The sequence below is a fragment of the Heteronotia binoei genome, chromosome 1, assembly GCF_032191835.1.
Source record: "Heteronotia binoei isolate CCM8104 ecotype False Entrance Well chromosome 1, APGP_CSIRO_Hbin_v1, whole genome shotgun sequence".
NCBI classification, from domain to species: Eukaryota; Metazoa; Chordata; class Lepidosauria; order Squamata; family Gekkonidae; genus Heteronotia; species Heteronotia binoei.
This window is the reverse complement of record NC_083223.1, coordinates 19,398,269-19,422,744: the sequence shown is the minus strand read 5'-3', so window position 1 is coordinate 19,422,744 and position 24,476 is coordinate 19,398,269. Positions and strand designations below refer to the sequence as shown.

The 24,476-nt window shown below is 45.1% G+C and overlaps 1 protein-coding gene across 1 annotated transcript in view; it reads right to left on the bottom strand.

The window, feature by feature from the left end:
* SUCLA2 (succinate-CoA ligase ADP-forming subunit beta) overlaps positions 1-24,476 on the bottom strand; it is a 44,794-nt gene that overhangs the window by 1,738 nt on the left and 18,580 nt on the right. The window contains exons 3-10 of the mRNA XM_060231722.1: positions 20,180-20,279; positions 16,877-17,039; positions 13,833-13,961; positions 12,125-12,263; positions 8,295-8,456; positions 7,760-7,902; positions 2,794-2,914; positions 1,476-1,564 (exon numbers count right to left, since the gene is read on the bottom strand). Of these exons, the coding sequence (XP_060087705.1) occupies positions 1,476-1,564; positions 2,794-2,914; positions 7,760-7,902; positions 8,295-8,456; positions 12,125-12,263; positions 13,833-13,961; positions 16,877-17,039; positions 20,180-20,279 (1,046 nt within the window). The remainder of the gene's footprint in view (positions 1-1,475; positions 1,565-2,793; positions 2,915-7,759; positions 7,903-8,294; positions 8,457-12,124; positions 12,264-13,832; positions 13,962-16,876; positions 17,040-20,179; positions 20,280-24,476) is intronic.

Genomic DNA, 24,476 nt, shown 5'->3' with positions numbered 1-24,476 from the left:
TTTGTTCCCACAAAGAGGTTCCGGAACTCAGTTCCACCAGTTCCCCAGGAGAAAAGCCCTTGCTCGGCTTTTTATATATATAAAAAACCCCTACGTGAAACAAGGGTGATGTCAGAGGGTGTAGCCTAATATGCAAAAGGATTTTCAATGGCTGCAGCCCACTTAAGATGATCTCCGTAAGACCCTACATAGCCCCACAGGCTATGGTAATCAGCATGTCAAACTAGATAATCAGCATGTCAAACTAGGGGTGGAATTCTAGCAGGAGCTCCTTTGTATATCAGGCCACACACCCCTGATGTAGCCAATCCTCCAAGAGCTTACGAGGCTCTTTTTTTTTGTAAGCACTTGGAGGATTGGCTACATCAGGGGGTGTGGCCTAATATACAAAGGAGCACCTGCTAGAATTCCACCCCTGATGTCAACTAACACCTGGCAGCTGAAACTTAACATCCATTTGATGTTGTTTTGCTAAGGCTACTATTGAAGAGTTTCACAGCCTAAAAGACTGACAAACGCAAGCGGAAGTATAAAGAGTGAGCGCATCTTCCGCTTTATAGTGATCATCCGCAAAAGCAGGCTGGTCTACGAAAGGGAATCATTGGTTCGTTGGTTCATTCAAGGAACCAGCAATAGGAACTTGGCTACCATTCCAGAGTCAGCACATCAACTTAATACTATGGGAAGGAACTTTGCAGACACTGACTGCCATTTTGCAACCAGCGATATCATCTGGGATCAGGCCAATAAAACACTTTACTGTAAATTACTATATTTCAGGGTTCCTGGAAGACATAAAACCTGTTGAGTATCAAACTAGTGTCTTTGATTATCTGGACTGAAACATACCGGTAGTTTGATTTGTGAATAAAATGATACCTGGATTGAAATGCAGTTTGATTTATAGATAAAATGATCTCTTCCCAAAAAGGTTATTGCCGGTTTCCTACTTATTAGAAACACTTCCAATAGACATCACGTGAGTTCCTAACAGCAAACTTAATGGTGTTGAACGTGTCAATAGGGGATTGAATGGGGCCACCTAAAGACAAAGGAAGGTTTCTTGCACACCCCATCTACAGATATGCAGAATCAGAGGTGGAATTCTAGCAGGAGCACCTTTGCATATTAGGCCACACACCCCAGATGTAGCCAATCCTCCGGGAGATTACAAAAAAGAGCCCTGAAAGCTCTTGGAAGATTGGCTACATCAGGGGTGTGTGGCCTAATATGTAAAGGAGCTCCTGCTAGAATTCCACCCCTGTGCAGAATAATAAATATACGAGAGGCCCCTGTGAACACACCCACTGAAAAACCTAGAAGAGTCCCAGGGCTTTTTTTGTAGCAGGAACTCCTTTGCATATTAGGCTACGCACCCCTGATGTAGCCAATCCGCCAAGAGCTTACTAACACTCCCCCTTCCAAAAAAAAGAAAGCAGCAGCAAAGGATTTTTTTCAAGAACTTTAGAGCTCACCATTTTAGCAGCTTCATCCAAGTCATCACAGGCCAGGATTTTCAGACCGCTGTCTGTTATTAAAGCTTTGGCATCATCCACTCGTGTACCTGCAGAGTTAAGATTTCATATTTTATGATCCCAGAGCAAAGTCCATCGATGGTAGATGCTAAGCTTCACTCACAATGCAGAGCACAACTGTGCTGTAGCACTATATTGTCGTTCTAGCCATCATTACGTGGCCTTGATAAAGCAGCTGCTGTGCTAACTTTCCTCCTAAATGGGGGACAAGCCACACTGAGACGTATTTTGAGACTGGAATTCATTTACTGCACTTATATCCCTCTGCCTTTCATTCCAGCAGGGGCCCAAAGCAGCTTACATCATTCAGTCCTCTATTTTATCCTCTGAACAACCCTGCAAGGTAGGTTAGGCTTAGATTGGGCGACTGGCTGAAGGTCGCCCAGCAATGTCCAATAGCAGAGTGGGGATTTGAACCCAGGAGTCCCAGATTCTAGTCTGACCCTCTAACCACTACCCCCCATTGGCGCTCACCGGATAAAAATTACCTTTGTGCCCAGGAGGCCCAAGTCTTTGTCACCAGCAGAGTCTTCAATCAGTGTCATGACTGTGATTCATTTAGAGTCACCAAGCCGACATTAGGGATAGGCATGAACCGCATTTTGGAGGTTCGGTCCATGCTCCATGACTGAACCACGAACGAATATGCTGGTTCACAAACCAAACCAGTTCATATTGGTTTGTGAACCATTTAAAGTGTAAACCCTTGCTTTCTGCACCCTGCGAAAAGTGGCGGGGAGCAGAAAGCAGGGGGTTTAAATGACCACAGCTGAGCCTGAAGCCATTTAAACCCCTGCTTTCTGCTCTTTGCGAACCACCGCAAACTGTATCAAAATGTGTGAAAGTTCAGGGCAGTTCTTCAGTTTGCAAACACTGCTCCACCAACCAGCCAAAATTCATGGCAAACTTTGGATTGTGAGATGGTTTATACCCACCCCTAGCTAAAGTCTCTGTAATCCGTGCTCAGGTTTGGTGGATCACAGCAGAAGATAGCAAGTGACTGCCATAAGCAGAAACCTTGATTCGAGAAGCCCACCATTGTCCTTTTAGAAATATGGTTTAAGGCAATAAGATACTCTCCAATGCCCAAGGATTTCATGATTGGATGGACTCATGACCCTCATCTCCTGTAGGCTTATTTAAACCATTAAAATCCTTGGGGGGGGGGGAGATAAAAAAGCTACATATAATCTATACAGATCAGCATGAAAGCAGAAGCAAAGAATTAGACCCAGCAAATGGAGAAGGAGGGGCTCACCTTGTAACCGTACGACAATAGGTATTCTTAGCTCCAAATCTTTTACCGCCACAATGATACCTTGCGCAATCACATCACATCGCATAATCCCTCCAAAAATATTTACTAGAATAGCTTGCACCTGTGCAGAGAAGCATCACATAGGAACAGACGATTAATAAAAAAAAATCAGAGAAGATTCCTCCCATACTTTCTTCGTACCAATAAAAAGGATAATCTCTTTGTTTGACAGAGCATCTCTGATGTTCCAAAAGATCACAGCGTCAATAACTGTTAATGCCTCCATTTTTACGCTTGACGCAACCAGGCAGAGCAGGACTCGGCTTAAGGCAAAACCTACCCAGATTCTTACGCTGCCTCATTCTCTCGCTCACACAAAATGGATGAAGAACTGGGTTGGTCTCTAGAAAAAAGGTGACCCTGACCTGGATGGCCACCAGAGAGAGAGCCTTCTCCATCGCGGCCCCCGATTGGTGGAACCAACTTCCAGAAGTAAGAGCCTTGCGGGACCTCGCCCAACATTATTTCAGCTCGCCTTCAACTGAACTTATAGTAGTATAAGAGGATACCCAAGAGGGCTGAATGACACCGGATATTAACAACACTAGCACCAAAGCTGTTTTAATTGTTTATTGTTTAATTTGTTTTAACTGTCAAATTCTAGAACTGGTGAATTGTTGAAACGGTTATTTATTGTTCCTATTGTTTTAGTGCTGTGAGCCGCCCTGAGCCTGCTTCGGTGGGGAGGGCGGGATATAAATCCAAAGATAAATAAATGGTATGGGCCAGACTGAGGCCCAGCTCTTGGAGGCCCTGGTTAGCACTTGGATGCGATTCCTCCAAGGAAGTACAGGGTTGCTATGCAGAGGCAGGCAAAGGCAAATCACCACTGAACATTGTTTGCCTTGAAAACCCTATTGTTTACTGAGTTAATTACAAGGTGCTGGTTATTACCTTTAAAGCCCTATATGGCCAAGGACCTGCCTACCTTAGGGACCGCCTCTCTCCATATGTTCCCCAGAGAGCACTACGATCCAGTTCACAAAACCTTCTGGAAGTACCTGGGCCAAAGGAGGCCAAATTAAAAACAACTAGAGAACAGGCCTTCTCCATAAAAGCACCCCAATGGTGGAACCAGCTGCCAGAAGAGGTGCGGGCCCTGCAGGATCTTAGCCAATTCCGTAGGGCGTGCAAAACCACCCTCTTCCGGCTAGCTTTCTAAGATGGAGCTTGGAATAAACACTACGTCATCATTAATATAACTGAGATAGCAGCATTATTAGATTATATTTAGACTGTTTTTAGATTATTTAAAATTTAATTGTAAATTGTATTGAAATGTATAATCTTTTTTTATTGTTTAACACGGCTTTTGCCATGTCCTGTAAGCCGCCCTGAGCCTGCCTCGGTGGGGAGGGCAGGGTATAAATAAAAAAATTATTTATTTATTTATTATTTATGGGGTTGCCCTAAGCCAGCTGCAACACAACAGCACTGAAAACCTGCAGACTTTTATCTTTTCTTGGGAGAAGGAACTGTTCTCTTCAGGGCTTCTTTTGTAGAAAAGGCCCTGCAGGAACTCATTTGCGTATTAGACCACACCCCCTGACACCACCATTGTTTCACACAAGGCTTTTTGTGGGAAAAGCCCAGCAGGAATTTATTTGCATATTAGGCCACGCACCCCTGGTACCAAGCCAGCCGGAACTGCGTTCCTGTGCATCCCTGATCATAAAAAGCCCTGAATGTCTTTATTATGCAAGACAACAGGGAGGAAAAGCATGTAAATACTCACCCTATAATGACTGTAAAATTATGTGCTAAAATTATCAAAGTTCAAAGCACTGCTCCATCATATTATAATAATAATTTTTAAAGCAAATCAGGTTTTGGGGGTTTGTCTCGCTGCTTTTAGGGATTATTAAACAGCCCATTACACACATCCAGAAATCTCAATTTATGTTCTTCTGCTACTTCCATGCAGAGAAATCTTATTTGCTTATCATCTGTCCTGTCCTAACCTTGTGATTATTATCTAGATAAGTGATTGGTTCTTAACCAAATAGGAGATAATCGCACTTGGTTCTTAACCAAATAGGAGATAATCAACACACGTGCAAATATACCATCCAGCACATTCGTATGAGTTACATCTGATATAGCAAAATAAGGCCAATCTCTTTACCTCAATTTAAAAAGCAATTAAATCTAACTTTTGCTGTAACTATAGAACCAAATTGGAGTGCAGTAGCACCTTTAAGACCAACAGAGTTTTAATCAGAGTGTAAGCTTTTGTGTGCTAAAGGCACACTTCGTGCTCACCTGGATTTTTCTGTAAGTGTTCCAATTTACAGTCCAAGATTAAAGTAACTGAGCAGAGTCCACTGACATCTGAACGGTGTCTGAACAGTTAGTTTGCAAACTCAGCATGAAAAAGTTATAGGGAAAGGAATGGTCTTGAGAGATCTAGTCCAACTGTCAGCTTGTTACTTATTCACTCCAATTATGGCTTGGGAGTGGAATCTTCCCGTAACTGTCATCTTTTAAGAAACTGCCTGGCACTTGGTGCATAGATTTAATGGAACGGTGGAACAGGCAAGGACTGAATGCATATAAATGACTGTATATTTTCCAAAGCTAGAACTGGCTATGTGATTGAGGGGGTGTCTTTTTTCAACTCTGGAAGCCAGGAGTGGCAAAGTTACATTTTCTTTCCCATGTACAGCATGCACGGGGCCCTTTAAGGCAGGGGTGTCAAATATGCAGCCCAGGGGTCGAATCAGGCCCCCAAGCAACTGGCTGTCATCTGCTTCCTTCTCCCTCTCTCTTGCTTCCTTTTGCATCACAGGTTGCTTTGCAAGGCTTGCTCAATTGCACAGGAGCTACAGAGCAAAACCTCTGCTTTCTTCATTGGCTGAGGCTCCTCCCTTGGGGAGGAAGGGGGGGGAGAGATTGCTTTGCCAGGCTCTCTCAATCACACAGCAGAGCTACTGAGCCAAGCCTCTCTTCCTTCTATTGGCTGAGGCTCCTCCCCCTCTTGGTGTCCTGTGGAAGGAAGGCAAAAGCCAGAGCTTCCTTTGCCCAGTTTCCTGGATCCCATGGAAGAAATATAAAGAAAGCTAATGTTTTAAACATGTTTTATTTTAAGGTTTTTTTAAAAAAATCTTTTTGTTTGTCTGTGTCCTTTAGAAGTTTATATCTCTGCTACCTCTCTCTGCGTAGAGGAACGCAGTTCCAGCTGGTTTGGTGTCAGGGGGTGTGGCCTAACATGCAAAGATGTTCCTGCTGGGCTTTTCCCACAAAACCCCCCTGTGCAAAACAATGGTGACATTGGGGGTGGCCTAACAGGCAAATGAGTTCCTGCTGGGCTTTCTCTACAAAAAAAAGCCTTGCTGCTACCTAATCTTAAATAGGTACACACACGGCCCAGCCTGACATGGCTCGGCCCAACAAGGTCTCATTTATGTCAGATCTGGCCCTCGTAACAAATGAGTTCAACACCCCTGCTATAAGGTTTACACTGGAACCCTCAAGTTAAATTCATGTCTGAGCATGTGTGCTCTTTTCAGAAGCAGTGCTGCAACAGAGGAAGCAAAGCCTAATCCTGCAAAGTTCAGCAAAGGGAAACAGTAATGTGAACAAAATATTATAATCTGGTAAACGGCCTTTTTTTGTAGCAGGAACTCCTTTGCATATTAGGCTACACCCCCCTGATGTAGCCAATCCTCCAAGAGCTTACAGGGCTCTTCTTACAAGGCCAACTGTAAGCTCTTGGAGGATTGGCTACATCAGGGGGTGTAGCCTAATATGCAAAGGAGTTCCTGCTACACAAAAAACGCCTGCTGGTAAATCTTCAAGACCCAAGGTAAAAGTGGTGAGTTGGCCCTAATCACTGCTTTGGCTGATGGCAGACATTATGTAGGGATGGACTAGGCCAGGGGTCCCCGACACAATGCCTGTTAGCACCATGACACCCGCCAAGTGCTTTTAGAAAGTGGGAGGGACTGAGTGGGGCTTTTGTCCAGCAGTGCTCCTGATTGGCTGTGTAGATTAAAAGGCATCCTGTTAAACAGAGCTTTTGCCAGAAATGCTGAAGAGTCACATAAGAGTTAAATATAACCGTGCTTCTTGACATTTTACAGTTGGCTCAGCCTCTTGCAGCAGCTACTTTGTGACTGGCTCCACCTATGGTGGCAGCCATTTTGCGATCGTGCCCACCGACCCATGTCAGAATTCTGAAGGTGCTCGCGGACTCAAAAAGGTTGGGGACCCCAAGACTAGGCAGTGGCAACAAAAAAGAACATTACTGTCTTTCCCTAATGTGCCATCAATCGCCTGCTCCTATACAATGAATTGAACTGGGGGGGGGGGGGATACAATGAAATATTCACTACATCTAAAGGACTTCAGTGTTTCTCCCACTTTAATACATGAGTATGAAAACAACAGAATCTAGACAGCTTTAATCTTGTTTCCCTGCTTACTCAATACTGAAAGCTTTCAGTGGCCAATGCACACATGTTTCTAGGGAAACTGTGTCCCCAGATTTAAAAAAGGTAAAGTTAGTCCCATGTGCAAGCACCAGTCGTTTTTGACTCTGGGGTGACGCTGCTTTCACAACGTTTTCATGGCAGACTTTTTACGGGGTGGTTTGCCATTGCCTTCCCCAGTCATCTACACTTCCCCCCCAGCAAGCTGGGGACTCATTTTACCGACCTTGGAAAGATGGGAGTCTGAAACAACCTGGAACCGGCTACCTGAACCCAGCTTCCGCCGAGATTGAACTCAGGTTGTGAGCAGAGAGTTCGGACTGCAGTACTGCAGCTTTACCACTCTGCGCCATGGGGGTCCCCATATTTACTCAACTTTGAATGCCCGATCCCGCCTTTCATCTCCACAGGTGCCCCAAAGGCATAAACATGAAGTCACATGGAAGACGGCCTTTATGCAGCCAAGATGGCCTCACCTTTTTATCAGAATTGATAAGCCTAAAGGCCTCTGTTACTTGCTGTGCTGTAGCACCGCCTCCAACATCCAGGAAGTTTGCTGGAGTGCCTCCATGAAGTTTAATTATATCCATGGTGGCCATTGCCAGACCAGCCCCGTTCACTGAAAGGGGGGGAAAGGAGGGAAGGGGGAGGGGAGAGAGAGAGAGACAAAGTTCTGAGAATTAGTCTCCCAGACATCCACCACACTCTTCAAGCTCTCTGAAGAAGGAGATATTGGATTTATATCCCACCCTACACTCTGAATCTCAGAGCAGCTTACAATCTCCTTGATCTTTCCCCCCCGCAACAGATACCCTGTGAGGTAGGTGGGAGAGCTCTCCCAGAAGCTGCTCTTTCAAGGACAGCTCTGCCAGAGCTATGGCTGACCCAAGGCCATTCCAGCAGGTGCAAGTGGAGGAGTGGGGAATCAAACCCGGTTCTCCCAGATAAGAGTCCGTGCACTTAACCACCATGCAAAATTGGTTCTGCTTCAAGGTCCCCCAGCCTACATACCCAGACAGCCAATGTTTCCATCCAGCCCGATGTAGTTGATGTCTGATTTGGCTGCCTCCCTGTCCCTTGCATCCTCCTGGCTCCAATCCCGCAAGCAGAAGATTTCCTTCTGACGATAAGCCGCATTGGTGTCAAAATTGATCTTTGCATCCATGCACATCACTTTGGAAGGAGAAACAAACTGAGTTTAGACTCTTAACATTAAGAATAGTATTAATTCTTCCGCTGAGAAAAGAAAATCTGGCTTATTTGAACTCTTTTATATTGTCTTTCTTACAGCAAAGGGTGGTTAATTTTGAGAGCTAAAAAGAATATAGTTATAGAACACACAAAGCTGCCATATACTGAGGCCCTGTTCAGACGCACAGTATAATCAGTTGTCGCTGCTGTTTCATACCGGATTAAAAGTGGCTGCTCATACAGCAACGTCTGCCTCCCGGTATTAACTCGTGGTAGCCCCCCCCCCCCAAAAAAAAAAATCCTTCTCAGAACCGGAGTATTTTGTTACCTGCTCCTTTGCGGTGTTTTTTGAGTTCTCCAGTTTCACCTCATAGTTTCTCCGTCTGGATAGTTCTCGACCAACTTCCAGATGTCTGAAGGCTGTCCCGGAGCAAAAGGAGCCTCAGACATCCGGTTTACGGTCGGCATTTTTTTTTACTACTTAGCAATATGCGCGCAACCGCATAACCACATAATGTTTTAACCTATGCACATGTGCGCATAATGCACGCATGTGCATAATAGTGGAGAAAAAAGAACTGCATGGTGCTGTCGTGTGGACTGCAGAAGACGGTTTCACCGCGGAGTGATTTGAATTGCAGTCCAATGGATAATATCCAGAACAAAGATATTCGGAACAGAACTGGGTCAGTTTAACACGGTCTCAACACGCTGTGTGAACAGGGCCTGAATCAGACAACTGGTCCATCAAGGTCAGCAGGGCTCACTTTGTAGCAGGAGCTCTTTTGCATATTAGGCCACACCCCTCTGATGTAGCCAATCCTCCAGGAGCTTACAATAGGCCCTGTAAAGCTCTTGGAGGATTGGCTACATCAGAGGGGTGTGGCCTAATATGCAAAGGAGCTCCTGCTACAAAGTGAGCCCTGAAGGTCAGTATCGTCTGTGAGACTGGCATCAGCACTCCAGGGTCTCAGACCCTTCACAGTTTTTTAAAATTAGAGATGTAGTAGCTTGAACATGGGACCTTCTGCATGCCAAGCGGAGACCCTTTCCCTGAGCCATGGTGTCTCCCTCAAGAAGTCGCCAAATCCTGAAGTCAGCACACTTCCATGTGTTGATAAAATGGCGGCATGCGGGAGTCACAGTGAGTGGCCACATCCCATGGGACCTCAACGAAGACGCCAATGGCAGCATGAACCAGTAAGGGGCCCAGCAAAGAAGGAGAAGAGATTGTACCCATTTCAGACAGCAGAGGGAGGAATCAAACAGAGAATAGCAGGAGCTGGGCTGGAAGCAAACCTTTCTGGGTTAATGCACAATTTGGAAAAAGAGTGGCAGGAAGAATTCTTTTTAATGGCATTCCCCCCACTTGCTCCCTAAACTGGCACTGTTCTGCAGTTATGACCCAATTGTACATTTTTTTCTAGCATGTTTTTAGATGCTTAGTTGTAATCTGCTCAAGTAATCTGCTCTCATTTAATCAGGCTAATTCCTCCACATCACAAGACCACCCCATATTCGCAATGAAAGGAGGGGGGCGGGAGCAAAACCCTAAAGGGGCAAGATTAGGAAAGTGACATTGATTTGACTAGATCTTTTAGGATTTAAAGCCCAATATGCATGAAGAACGAGGACCAAAACTGAATCTGTAAGATGTTGCCGGTCCCCTACCCTAATTAGAGGCCAAACTATGTCCAACATTCAGAGGAAGACATCAACAGAGAGCTAATATGCGAAAGCCCACTCACGTAACTGAAATCATACAACTTCACATCATTCATTATTGACATGCTTGTTAATAATCTATAAAGTTTCTGCATGCCGCTTGTTGAGAGCCCTTCATTAAGAATTTCTCACAATTCAGGGGTGCAGTTCTAGCAGGAGCTCCTTTGCATATTAGGCCACACACCCCTGATGTAGCCAATCCTCCAAGAGCTTAGAAAAAAGCCTTGTAAGCTCGTGGCGGATTGGCTGCATCAGGGGTGTGTGGCCTAATATGCAAAGGAGCTCCTGTTAGAATTCCACCCGAGTGTAGTCACAGCGAGATAGGCGTAGTCACAGTGTAGCTGACGTGCTTCAACTCACCACTTGCAATATAGAGGCACTTACAGAGCAATTCTAAGCAGGTCTACTCAGAAACCTACTACAGTCTTCGTAAGGGGGCTTAACTCCCAGGAGAGTGTCCTGAGGATTGCGCTGTTAGAAGATTATTTTGTGAAAACATCAAACCAGAAATGATTGGGATTCAGAATTGCTCAAATCCTCCACCCCTGCTCACAATAAGTAATAAATCCAGGAGTACAGCTGTTTTAGTGCGCTGACATAAATCTGCACATCATTTGCATATATCTGCACATGATATGCACTTGGGTATTGGCAAATGACCACCTCTAACTTTTCCCTTCTTGTAAAGAATCTCTAAGAAGCCCTTTAGCCCTCCCAGAATCTCTGCTTGCCATTTGTGCCGCTTACTGGTTGTTCTAGCATCCCACCTACCCCTCCAATATAACCTTAACTTAAAAGATTTCATTTTCTTTTTAGAACAACCGCATTTGGTTCCGCACTGAGCCACAGGCTGCAGACCTCTAATGTAGGGAGACACGGTCTGAGCGACTCTGAAGCCTCAATCCTTAGGGCTGCATTTGGTCTCGCGTGTGCCTTCCACCCCACACATACTGCCCATAGATGGAAGATTTCTTGGAAAAACAAACCGCAATTGGTTGTGGCTGCGAAACGGACAAACTAATGCATTGCAGTCTGATTCTTGTTAATAAGTGAGGACTGAGCAGGGACTGGGAATGCCAGTTTGCAAGCAAGAAATAAAACCACAACTGGTCGCTCATCCATTCTGGGCGTCCCAGAAAATGGAGGTTTCTTACCGACCAAGAACCTTGGATAGCCCAAGCTAGCCTTAGGATGCTGGAAGCTAAGCAGGGTCAGCCCTGGTTAGTACCTGGATGGGAGACCACAAAGGGAGTCTAGGATTACTACGCAAAGGCAGGCAATGGCAAAACACCTCTGTTTATCTCCTGGCTGGGACACCCTACAGCAGTGGTGGCCACACTTACTTAATTTAAGAGCCACATAGAATAAAGGACAAGAGGTTTGAGAGCCATAAGACATGAATAGCAGATGTTTTTGAGCAGGCAGGCAAGCAGGCAGGAAGGCAAATAGATGGGGGAGGAAGAGGTGGAAAGAAAGCATCTTTAAACGCATTCTCCAAGCCACCGGCTGGCTCGACTTGGAGAAGTGATTTAAAGAGAGAACTGCCTTCTCCAAGCCTGCTTGATGGGGCAGTGGGTGCTTTGAGAGCCTATGATGTGTGTGAAAGAGCCACATGTGGCTCCTGAGCCACAGTTTGGCCACCCCTGCCCCACAGGGTTGTTGTAAGTTAGCTGCAACTTAAATGGCACTTTCCACCATCATAAGCCAAGAACTGCAATTACTGCCAGCAACCCAAAACACATTCAGTTGGTTGCACAACAATAAAACTGCCTCTCCAGGCCAGACGATAATATGGTTAGTACATTTTTCAAGACAGATTTTCATTGAGGATTTAGCCCTGCACTGGAAGAATTATTGCACTCAGTGACAAGCCAGCCCACAATTCAGTTTTCAAAGCCCCCAGGTCTGTCACTAAAATACCTTACCAATTCCTGTCGAATCTTCAACCATGGGGTTAATTTCTACCATTGTGGCATCAAATTTAATAAAGAGGTTGTATATCTTAATCATATTTTCCGCCGCTTCATCTATTAAGTTTGCAGGAAATCCCATTTTCTCAGCCACCTAACAACGGGGGAGGGGAGGAAAAGGTAGCAAAATCTCAGGAGTCATTCTCAGGTTATATACAACAAAGGTACAGCTTGTGATTTAAACCCCACATCTATCCAGTTTAACTTACAGATGAAGCCTGCGATGGCTGTTTCTTACATTCTTAGGAGGAGGAGGAAGAGGAAGGAAGAGGAAGGAGGAAGAGGAGGGGAGAGGGAGAATGAGAAGAAGAATGAGAAGAACGAGAAGAAAGAAGAAGAAAATTGGATTTATATACTGCCCTTCACTCTGAATCTCAGAGAGGCTCACAATCTCCTTTACCTTCCTCCCCCACAACAGATACCCTGTGTGGTGGGTGGGGCTGAGAGGACTCTCACAGCAACTATCCTTTCAAGGACAACCTCTGTCAGAGCTATGGCTGACCCAGGGCCATTCCAGCAGCAGCACGTGGAGGAGTGGGGAATCAAACCCAGTTCTCTCAGATAAGAGTCCGCGCACTTAACCACTACACCAAACTGGCTCTCTGCATGGGCACGCAGGTTGTATGTGCATTCACCGTAACATATGAACAAAGCTACGGTAGCAAACCAAATGCAGAGACCCTAAAATCATGGCCATTTCTAATAATACAGCAGTTGGGCTGTGCTAACTGCAGAAGCAGGAGAACCAGCCCCCTGCAGTAAAGGCTGGGGGTTACGACTCTACGCCACTGCTACACCAAAGACTAGGGATTTTTTACTTCAAGTGCTTTTGTAGGTGAGGACTGGGCATCTGGAGGACACCAAACCAAATGTCCAAAAGCCGCAAGTCTTTCCTTAGGTACTTTAAAGGGACAGTTTCCTGCTGCTAGAGAGGAAAGGAAGGAGCAGCCCCTGACAGCCCCCTCCCCTTCTTCATAAAAGCAGCCCCGGGGATGGGAAACATGTCCTTTTTAAAGATCGTTCAGCTGAAGCTTGACAGGACAGCTGCTTTCCCAATCAGATGCATAATTAACAGGGGGTAAGCTCCACTGAACACAGATTAAAACATGCGCAGGATTGCGTAACACTTGGCAACACTTGGTGGCGGGTCTCCTTTGAACGTTCCGTTTGCATTTTTGCTTGTTCTGTCACATCGCACAATACGGCTGGTGCACGCTAACCTGCTACGATTTCTGCAGAGAGGGAACACTGCTCAAAGGCAAGCCACCTGGAGTTGGCAACCCTAGGGGGGGGGTCTGGCTAGACCCAAGGGGGTCTGGCTAGGGTTGCCAACTCCAGGTGGGAAAATTCCTGGAGATTTGGAGTGAACTTCTGGGGAGGAGAAAGGCCTCAGCTAGGTAAAGTACAGTAGAAACTGGTCTTTAGAGTGCTCTTTTCCCCCAGGGAGACTTATCTTCATTATCAGCGGAAGAGCTCTAATTCTGGGGGATGGCAACTTTCTAACCTGTCACTTTCCAATCCTGCAGGTCTCCCCACCACCCAAAAGGACCATTCCTGGAAAGGACACAGTTTGGTGTGAACACAAGCCTGCTTATGCTATTTGTCTGGTTTATCATTAAGCTTTTTGGAAGAACCCAGAGACAAGGGCACACTTTTTCGGTACCTTTACTGCTTGCTGCTTTTTGATACCTTCCACAATATCAACTGGTTCCTTAACTATTGCATCGGGGTTCTCTGCAGCAACGTCTTCGATATTGACACCGCCTTGAGAACTGCCAATGAGCACAGGGCCCTAGAAAAGACAAAAGTTGCAGTAATTACACTTCTACGCTTCAAAAGAAATACTAAAATAGTGATGCACTAGACCGGAAGTCCCTAATGCCATGCCCATGCGCACCGTGGCACCTGCAGTCACCTTTTCTGCTCCCCACCAAGTGTTTTTAGAAACTGGCTAGGACCAGGTGGGGCTTTTTGCCCAGCAAGGCTTCTGATTGGAGATGTGACTGGTTCTGCAGATTTTGAAAAATGTTGCTTCGGCAGCAGCTGCCACCACAGAACAAGGATCTTCACTGTGTGACTGAAGGTAAGCTGTAGCAGCCATTTTGTGGCTGGCTCCACCTCCCGTGGCAGCCATTTTGCAGCAAATTAAAAAACGAAAAGGTTAATAACCACAAATATAAGGACCAAATAATATCAATTAAAAACATACAATAATAAAAATACAATAAAAATGTACAGTATTAGCAAATATACCAAAATACATGTTATACACAACAAATGAGATAAAAACAGATAATAGGCCCGATGGTAGCCTCAGAACAGGACAAAATCATATATAGGTATCAAGCAGAAAACATATCTGATCAAGACCATATGCATTTCTGTCAATGTGGCCTTCCTCAGTGGTCAAACATATATATTGCACATTTAACTCAAGATAATACAATGAATACTGAAAACAGGACCAATTAAAATGGTATCCTGCCCATTTTTGTACTGTTTTAATAGTAGCTTATATCTTTCGATATGCCAATAAAGGTTGTCTGTCTGTCTGGTTTTAAAAGAAACCTCAATGACTTAAGGCAGGGATAAAATACAGAGGCCTGGTAGTATACTTGTGTCTTCAATTTTGTCTCTCAGTCTAAGGAAAGTATATTCTCTGAATGTAATTTGGAGCCAATAGCAAGTAAAAGTGTGTCAATTAAAAACATACAACATAAATACTATTAAATATACCAAAATACAGGCATTCACGACAAATTAGATAAAAAATCAAATATAGGCCCAATAGTAGCCTCAGAACAGGATAAAATCATACAGATATCAAACAGAAAACATATTTTGAGAACATACTTTCCTTGAACCAAGAGAGAAAGACACACAACTGAAGACAGATATAGCACTTCAGTGCTATACTGATTTAGAGTTATAGCACTCAAATTTAGAACGTTAGAAAAAAGTCTGCAAAAGATCATGTGGCAAAAAGGGCAGTGGGAAAGCGGCACTGTAAGGAGCTCTACGAACATTTTAAACAGCACACCACCAGCATTTCCTCTAAGCTGAGGTGGTGTGAGCTAGCTCACAGTTTTTTAGCCTCTGATTCACACATTTTTGTATTAGCTCAGGAAAAATGGCCCCAGAGCAAACTAATTTCTGCAGTAGCTCACAACTTTAATGCCAGGAGCTCACAAAGCAGATTTCTTGCTCACAAGACTCCGCAGCTTAGAGGGAGCACTACACACCACAGTGATTGAGAAGCGCCACGAAGGGGTAGTAAACAGAAGAAAGCAATTTCCCTCAAAAGTGGCTCAACCACGCTTTGCCACCCCAATGTAAATGGGGTTGTATGAACAGGAAAATAAATTCTGCTAGCAGCCGGTTACTAAAACAGGTCTGCCTGAAATGACAGAAAATGCATTCGCAACAGAATATAAACGCAGTTTGAAAATGGCCGCAAACTAGGTCTATAGCGCCATCTAGTGATATATTACAAAAAAGAATGTTTCTTCATCTTCAGACTGTCCAGATTAATGAAAATTTGCACTGAAATCTGAGTTTGTAGTGCACAGGCTGACTAGAGTGCAGGAGGGGTTGCGCAATATGTGGGTATTTGGGTTTGTGACAAGAAAAATGAATTCAGCAGCTTCAAAAGAAGATGACCGCAGATTTATACCCTGCCCTTCTCTCCGAATCAGTGTCTCAGAGCAGCTTACAATCTCCTTTATCTCCTTCCCCCACAACAGACACCCTGTGAGATGGGTGGGGCTGAGAGAGCTCTCACAGCAGCTGCCCTTTCAAGGACAACTCCTATGGGTGACCCCAGGCCATCCCAGCAGCTGCAAGTGGAGGAGTGGGGACTCAAACCCAGTTCTCTCAGAAAAGAGTCCGCACACTTAACCACTACACCAAACTTGCTGACCTGAACTTAAAGAACTGCTTAGCAACAACACCACAATTGATGCATTCCACGTATTTTTCCTTCTGCTTTTACAAAACTCTTCTGGAGTCCCCAAATTGCTTTTTTTACATTTGTGTGAGTTTGAAAAGAACTGGGGAGGGGAGGAGGTTTCCTTTGGTAGCTCCTGCTGAGAAACAAGCCTCTTAAGCCAGTTATCCACGACGAGATTTCTTTCCAAGAGTCTTTCCTCTCTCACTGCAACGACTAAAGATTCCCAGAACTGTGAAGGGTGCTTAGAATAAACACAGAAAGTACTGTTGGTAGCACCTCTCAGGCTGTGATTCTATATTTATGACTCCTACCAGACACTTTGCATCGTATTTAATACTGCTTTCATCTAACTATACATTCAGCTGTACCATACCGTAGTATAACAGCACAGACAGCATTTGATACATCACATTCCAATTGCATTCCAACAACAAACAAGATGTAATGCAAGTGAGCTAGCACTGCGCATCACAAACAAGCAGTGTTTTCTTTAAGCTAAGCTAGTGTGAGCTAACTCACAGGTTTTTTTAGCCTCCGGCTCACACATGGTTGTCTCAGCTCAGGGAAAATGGCCCCAGAGCAAACTAATTTATGCAGCAGCTCACAACTTTAATGGCAGTAGCTCACCAAGTGGAATTTTTGCTCACAAGACTCTGCAGCTTAGGAGGAGTATTGCAAACAAGCGCCTTGAAGAATGCCAAGCACCGATCAATACCAGTGCATTATAAAAGCCGTGTTTCTCACAACAGATTACTCACTTGATATGATCTTTCCATTGTTATAGCAAAATAATATTCCCTCCTGGGATATCTGCGCTCACAAATAAATACTTGATTGCATATCCTTCCCTTTTCTCCCGTCTGCTTTGTGTACAGCTTTTTCCCAATCATTTTGGAGGAAACGTCTTTTGCTTCTTCTGGACTAAAATGAGAGAGAGCGAGAGAGCGCTATGTTCAAAATAGGAAAACAGCAATGCTAGATTTTTACAAAAATCCATGTCTGCAACTGATGCTGGTGAAAAGCGCCGTCAAGTCGCAGCTGACGTATGGTGACCTCCCCCCAGGGTTTCCAAGGCAACAGATGTTCAGATGTCCTTGCCTCTCTCTGCGCAGCGGCTCTGGACTTCCCTGGTGGTTTCCCATCCAAGGACCAGGGTTGACCCTGCTTAGCTTACAAGATGTGACAAGATTCAGCTAGCCTGGGCCCCCCCAGGTGGGAGCAACCTCTACAACTAGAGATGTAAAATTTCCAGATGCTGCGAAGCAATGAAAACCATGTTCTCTGATTTCTGGCTACAACAGGATTGTCCTTTAAATTTGTACGCTCCGGGTAAAATTTCAGTTCATGCGTTGAAAACTTTAAAAGACATATCTCCAATCAAGATAAGCTCGTGCAACCAGTGCACAGGGCAAAAATCAACACACTGGGAGGCTCATATATTAAATACAAAACCATTTATTTACAAATATGTAATAAAACTGAAAATATGATGCAATCTTGACTATCTAAACAAAAAATTCATTGCTTTTCAAAAAGTGGACAGCGCTCTTTTCACAAGTCTGCACAAAGTCCTGGTATTTTATCAGTTGTTGTAGGTTTTACAGGCTGCATGGTCTTGGTCTTGGCACAGTAGCACCTGACGTTTCACCAGCAGCTGGTCTTGCCATAGTGGTACCTGACCAGCAGCCGTGACCGGCATCCTCAAAGGAATAACACAGAACTCTCTCTTTCTGTGTTATACCTCTGAGGATGCTGGTCATGGCTGCTGGCAAAACGTCAGGTACTACTATGCCAAGGCCGCAGCCATACAGCCCAGAAAATCTATAACAACTAATGAAACTCCGGCCACTGAAAGCCTTCGACGACATATTTTCTATTTTACTTCCAACATCTCTCTAAAGTAACTTCATGAAACCACAGACAGATTTCACTTTTACAAGACAAGCAGATCACATGTAGCAAAATTTAAACTTTCAGGTCCTCTTCAGTCTAGGGTAGATGTTTTCAAACATAACTGATAGACTACGGGAAGGGGGGGGGACCCTACTACCAGGAATCAAGTGTCTCCAGACTCAGGACAAAATCCATGTTTATTCAATCCAAATACAGTATCACGGTCTTTGAAAGAATAGTCATAAAATGGAGAGTAAAGCCAACTAAATCAGATCCAGGGGTGGAATTCTAGCAGGAGTTCCTTTGCATATTAGGCCACACACCCCTGATGAAGCCAATCCTCCAAGGCTCTTTTTTGTAAGCTCTTGGAGGACTGGCTACATCAGGGGTGTGTGGCCTAATATGCAAAGGAGCTCCTGCTAGAATTCTACCCCTGAGATTCGGCTCCAGAGCACCACCAAAGGAGTGAGGAATCCCTGCTTAAGGCATCCCCCTTAACTTCGACTACTGGGGCTCAAGGGATGCCCAGGAACAGCAGAGGTGGAGATTTGCAGTATGAGTAGGAAAATCAGCAAGTTGCCCTCTGCTCTGCCAACAAGGGAAGCGGCGTTTTGAACAGCATTTCTGGATCCTGCCTGATGAGCTGATTCTAAGTCTTCCAGAAGAGGCAGTGCCATTCCTCAAGGTAAATGCTCCACTGGCCAGCATTTATGGAAAACTGATGCTTAACCAAGTTCTGCACTGTCCCTTTTCCAGCTGAATCTGCAACGGCCAAACCCCATTCCATTGGGAATGTCATGGCAACAACTCCATGCCTGGTGAGACCCACCCAACTACCTGAGCCACTACGCAGTCCTAAGCAGCAGGCCAACTAGCAAGCCAGCTAAGCAGGGGCCCAGGGGCAGAGATTGCTCTCAACAGCTTGAGAAAGGCTAAAGAAAAAGAGGCACGCAAGAAGGATATCAGTTGATAGCACTGGCTGTCAGACAGACAGCAACAGACACAGGCATCCAGTTGGATTGCTGGAGGGGCAGCAGTGGGGCCCAAAGTTACATAGGTGTGGTGATGGAATGGGGTGTGGTGATTGACCTCTTGATAACACCAGTTAACTGACCATTCTGGATAACTGTGCCAAAAAACAAGCTTTGCATATTAGTTTTACAGAGTGATACTCCCTAAAACTAGCCAATGAAGGCTGTTCAGAAAAAAAAAAACAACCCACCAACCTTGATGCAGCTGAGGGAGATCAAAACTATTACAGACATTTAAAGTAATGGTAATACAAATCATGCTTTGTCTGTTATTAGAATGATTGAATTTGGTGCCCAAGCTATAGGGTCATTAGGATACCAGAGCAACACGACACATTTAAATGATTTTTTTTTCATTCCAATCAAATACTCACTGTCTAAAATCCATGACAGAGCCCACCCATCTAACTGGGGTCACCCAACTATTTGAAGATGAAGATACTGGATTTATATCCTGCCCTCCACTTGGAATCTCAGAGAGGCTCACAATCTCCTTGACCTTCCTCCCCCACAACAGACACCCTGTGAGGTGGGTGGGGCTGAGAAGGCTCTCACAGCAGCTGCCCTTTCAAGGACAACCTCTGCCAGAGCTATGGCTGACCCAAGGCCATTCCAGCAGCCGCAAGTGGAGGAGTGGGGAATCAAACCCGGTTCTCCCAGATAAGAGTCTGCACACTTAACCACTACACCAAACTGGCTCTCTGGATTAAGAGCAAGATGACACCTTTGTCCGTTTTTCATTGGCTTTTATGTAAATCCCTGTGCATCACATCTGGGATAATATGTAATTGATGCACCTGACTTGGGCATCGCATGTGGGATTGCTGATGTACCTGACTTATTTTCCAACAAAGAGGGCTGAAGAATATTAGAATCTTAACATGTTGGTCACACTAGGTATCTTTCTTACATAACAGTCAACAGGTTGTGGGAAATTCGTTTTATACATGTCCGCCTGTATTCCTTGATTAAACTTAACGAGTACGAAACTTAGCGAGTGCTCAAGCGGATCTTATTGAAGATCGCTATGAAATTATCACTTTAAGTATTTAAACATAACGAAGATGACTCCCAACAATTCATGCATGCCCATGGCTAAACAATTATGTTTAATCGTCAATTAAAAGTACAACTTACGAAAAGACTATTTTCACTCCTCCTTTAAGGCCACCTTCAAATGTTCCTTTCCCTCTGCCACCAGCTAATACTTGTGCCTTTACAACAAGGTCCTTTGTTCCTAGAACACAGGGAAAGGGGGAGGGGGGGAGGTTAAAAGTTTTTAAAAGTTAAATCTTGTACAAATACTGTGCGAAGCCTTCTACCTATACAACAAAGCAGTTCTAGTTTTCAAACAGGAAGCAAACGCATGCAACAATAGAGGTAGAAGGCCTGGTGAAAACAGAGTCAGAATTACTCAGGCGTTGTTTTGCAGAAAAATAGATGGTGGAGCTCATTAGTATAACTCCTGTGGCAGTGAGTTCTATGTGTTAATCACCCTTTGGGTGAAGAAGGACTTCCTTTTATCAGTTCTAACCTGACTGCTCAGCAATTTCATTGAATGTTCACAAGTTCTTGTATTGTGAGAAAGGAAGAAAAGTACTTGCTGAGCAGTCAGGTTAAAACAGATAAAAGGAAGTCCTTCTTCACCCAAAGAGTGATTAACACGTGGAATTCACTGCCACGGGAGCTGGCGACGGCTACAAGCATAGACAGCTTCAAGAGGGGATTGGATAAACCCATGGAGTAGAAGTCTATCAGCAGCTATTAGCCACAGGGTATTGTTGGAACTCCCTGTCTGGGGCAGTGATGCTCTGTATTCTTGGTGCTTGGGGGGGCACAGTGGGAGGGCTTCTGGCCCCTCTGATGGACCTCCTGATGGCACCTGGGTTTTCTGGCCACTGTGTGACACAGAGTGTTGGCCTGGATGGGCCACTGGCCTGATCCAACATGGCTTCTCTTATGTTCTTAGGTGGTGGTGGAAAGAGCAGAAGTCACAGCTGACTTCTGGCACCCCTGTCGGGTTTTCAAGGCAAGAGATGTTCAGAGGTGGTTTGCCATTGCCTGCCTCTGCAAGTGACCTTCGTGTTCCTTGGAGGTCTCCCATCCAAACTAGTAGCCAGGGCCGAACCTGCTTAGCTTAAGAGAACTGACTAGATTAGACTGTTCAAGTTAGGGCTAATTGTTTAGTTACAGAACAATTATTTTTCCAAAACAGTTCCTGGAAGGGGAGCTGCAGGTGGAGAGAAGCATTACCTCCTTTACCTGCAGGCCATCTTTAACATTCAAAAAAACCTGCTTTCTCCAAGTTTGCCAAATGGGACAAAAGCCTTCAGCCCCTCCCCTTGCCCAGAGGGCAACAAAGCAGCTGCTGGGTGAAATTTTGATGACAAGGCTGTCTGCAGAGCACCTCTGCCAAACTGCTGTTTCCCGCAACTGTTCCGGAGGAATTAAAACCCCCTCCAAGGAAAAACATTCGTGCCACTAAGCATCCTGTGTGCAGTTGTTTGACCTGAAAAACCAAGCCAGGTCATGCAGAAACCTCTTTGGTCAGCAACAAAAGAACGCTGAAAATCTTAAAAAGACAAGGACAGCCAGCTGGTTTCGTTCAAGAACATGAAGGAGGTAACACAACTAGACCTATAACAGCAGACCCCCCCCCTTAGCACGCCCTCTCTCTGTTCTGGCTCTAACCTTCTCCCGTTGCAGCCTGAGAGACATGGAGCTCAGGGCAGGATGTCTATGCCACTTTGTTTGTTTGAGGCAATTTATAGTCCGCCCTTTCCCAAGGATGGACTCAGTGCGGATAACAACATTCTACAAACCGTATAAAAACATTAGGGTTTGTAGAATCTTTCGGGATCAAGTGCCGTGTTCTACTGGAGAAAGTTTTCCTTCCAGACGTTTCGTTCTCAGCTGCGGAGAACATCCTCAGTGGCGTTGCAGCCGGAGCAGGCGCTCAGACCTTCTTGGCTGCTGTGCATTGAGTGGGGCCAGGGCTGCTGGAGAGCTGCTATTTGTAGGCTGGAGGGGGTGTGATGAAAGGGCAATTGTTTTGTGGATGTGCCCATTGTTTGGTGGGGCTTCCTGGAAGGGTAGTGATAAGGAAACTGGCTGTTGAATGTGACCATTGTTCTGTGTTAATTGCTGGGAAGGTTGGAAGGGGTTTGAAGATAAGGAAGATGGTTGTTGACTGTGCTGATTGTTCTGTGGAATGTGCTGGTTGTTCTGAGACTTTCTGCAATTTATAGTCTGTAGGGTGTTTTGCAGAGCTGGGTACCAAGATTGGTGGATAAAAATGCCTTCTTCCTTTCTGTTAAAATTGTGCTGGTGTTTGTAAATCTCAATAGCTTCTCTGTTCAGGCGAGTATGATAATGTGAGACTGTAGAAAGGACTTCAGTTCTTTCAAAGTGGATGACGTATAAAAACAACAGTTAAAACCAGAGTGATGTGGGCAGTACAGTTTGAAGATCATACGAATTATAAATGGCAGCTCAGTTGGGCACATATTATATGAACCAAAGACAGTAAATAAAATAAATTTATGTTAGAGCAGAGATGGATCGCCACATAGGGCCAGCCGGTGGAATAGGACACCCACTGCCTCAACCAAAGGCCTGGCGGAATAGCTCTCTTTTACCAACCCTACAGAAAGATAACAATTCGGTGAGGGCCCGGATCTCTAGAGGGAGCTGATTCCACCCGGCTGGGGCCAAGGCTGAAAAGGCCCTGGCCCAGGCAAGACGGACGTCCTTCAGGCCAGGGACAGTCAGCAAATGTTGCGTGCCGGATCGTAGTGATCTCCAGGGCACATATGGGGAGAGGTGGTCCCATAGATATGTCAGTCCGTGTAAGGCTTTAAAAGTCGAAACTAAAACCTTGAAACTGATGCCCATTTGACAGCTATGTGCTTCAAAACGTAGTAGACTTCTTTGCTTTAAGTGAAAGACCAACCAGCCCCAAAGCACTGAGGGCTCATTTACTTATTCTAGAAAGGGTGTGGCCTACTCCCCTATTACGTCAATGCAGACAGCATACAGTGACATACATTCTTCAGGTTCAGCTCAGAGGAGTCGAACTCCTTTTGTTACGAGGGCATGAATGAGACCTTGGTGGGCTGGGCCACATGTGTCATAAAATGTAATGCCAGGTAGTGGATATGTAAACTTTACAAAGGACGCAAACACAATTAAAGATTTTTTAAAAGAAACCTTAAAACATGCTTAAAAGACTAGCACTCTTGCAATATTTTATTTAATCTTGCTCTGAATTATTGCATCAAAATCTGGAGGCAATGTCTGTGCTGTAGCAAACTTGAGTAGGCTGTTCAGGTGTTGTTCAGGGGTGTATCTGTAAGTTGCCAACCTACTTTTGATTTATTGACATTAATTACAGAAATCTCGTGGTCAATGCTTTGAGCCTAAGAGCAGGCCCAGAGGAAAATATGAAATGGCTGGGCCTGCAAGTTTTTGTATGCAAGTTGCTTCATGTGCTGGTCAGCCAATGGAGAAAATAGAGGCTTTGCTCTGTAGCTTCTGTGCAACGGAGCAAGCCTGGCAAAGAAAGCTATCATGCAGACAGAAGCAACAGAGAGAAGGAAGCAGATGACAGGGAGCTGCTCGCATGCAATCCAGCCCTCAGGCCACATGTTTGACATCCCTGCTTAACTGTTCTGTGCCAGCTCCCTTGTCTATTTTGCAGAAGCTGGGGTCCATGGACAATAGAGGCATACTGGGTTTCAGCACATAAAGGCTGCCACAGGTCATATGGTGGGGAAGAAAAATAGAAGGCTACCAAGCTGCGTGTAAGAGATCTTATGGGGGAAACTGCCTACAGAGTAAATTATCAAGACCACATCTGAATGGCTGCACTAAGTCCATGCACAGAAGGGCATATGCCCTAAAGAACAAATTGAGAGTGCATAAGCAGATGAAGTACCTGAGAAGTGAACCTAATATAAAGCCTGACTATCACAACGTTGTGTATTAAACACAACAGACCCTGGAGGTGGCAAGCTCTCAGGACCCCAGTCCTACTCCACCGTAACCTTTAAGACAGGGTGTCAAACAGGCGGTCTGGGGGCCAAATCAGGCCCCCAGAGGGCTGCTGTCAGGGCCCCAAGCAACTGGCTGTCATTTGCTTCCTTCTCCCTCTCTCTTGTTCCCTTCTGCATCACAGCTTGCTTTGCCAGGCTTGCTCAATCACACAGGAGCTACAGAGCAAAACCTCTATTTTCTCCATTGGCTGAGGCTACTGCCTTGGGGAGGAAAGGGGGGGAGGGAGAGCTTGTTTTGCCAGGCTCTCTCAATCACACAGCAGAGTTCCTGAGCCAAGCCTCTCTCCCTTCTATTGGCTCTCTTCCTTCTATATAGCTTGCTTTGCAAGGCTTGTTCAATTGCACAGCAAAGCTACTGAGCCATGCCCTTCTTCCTTCTA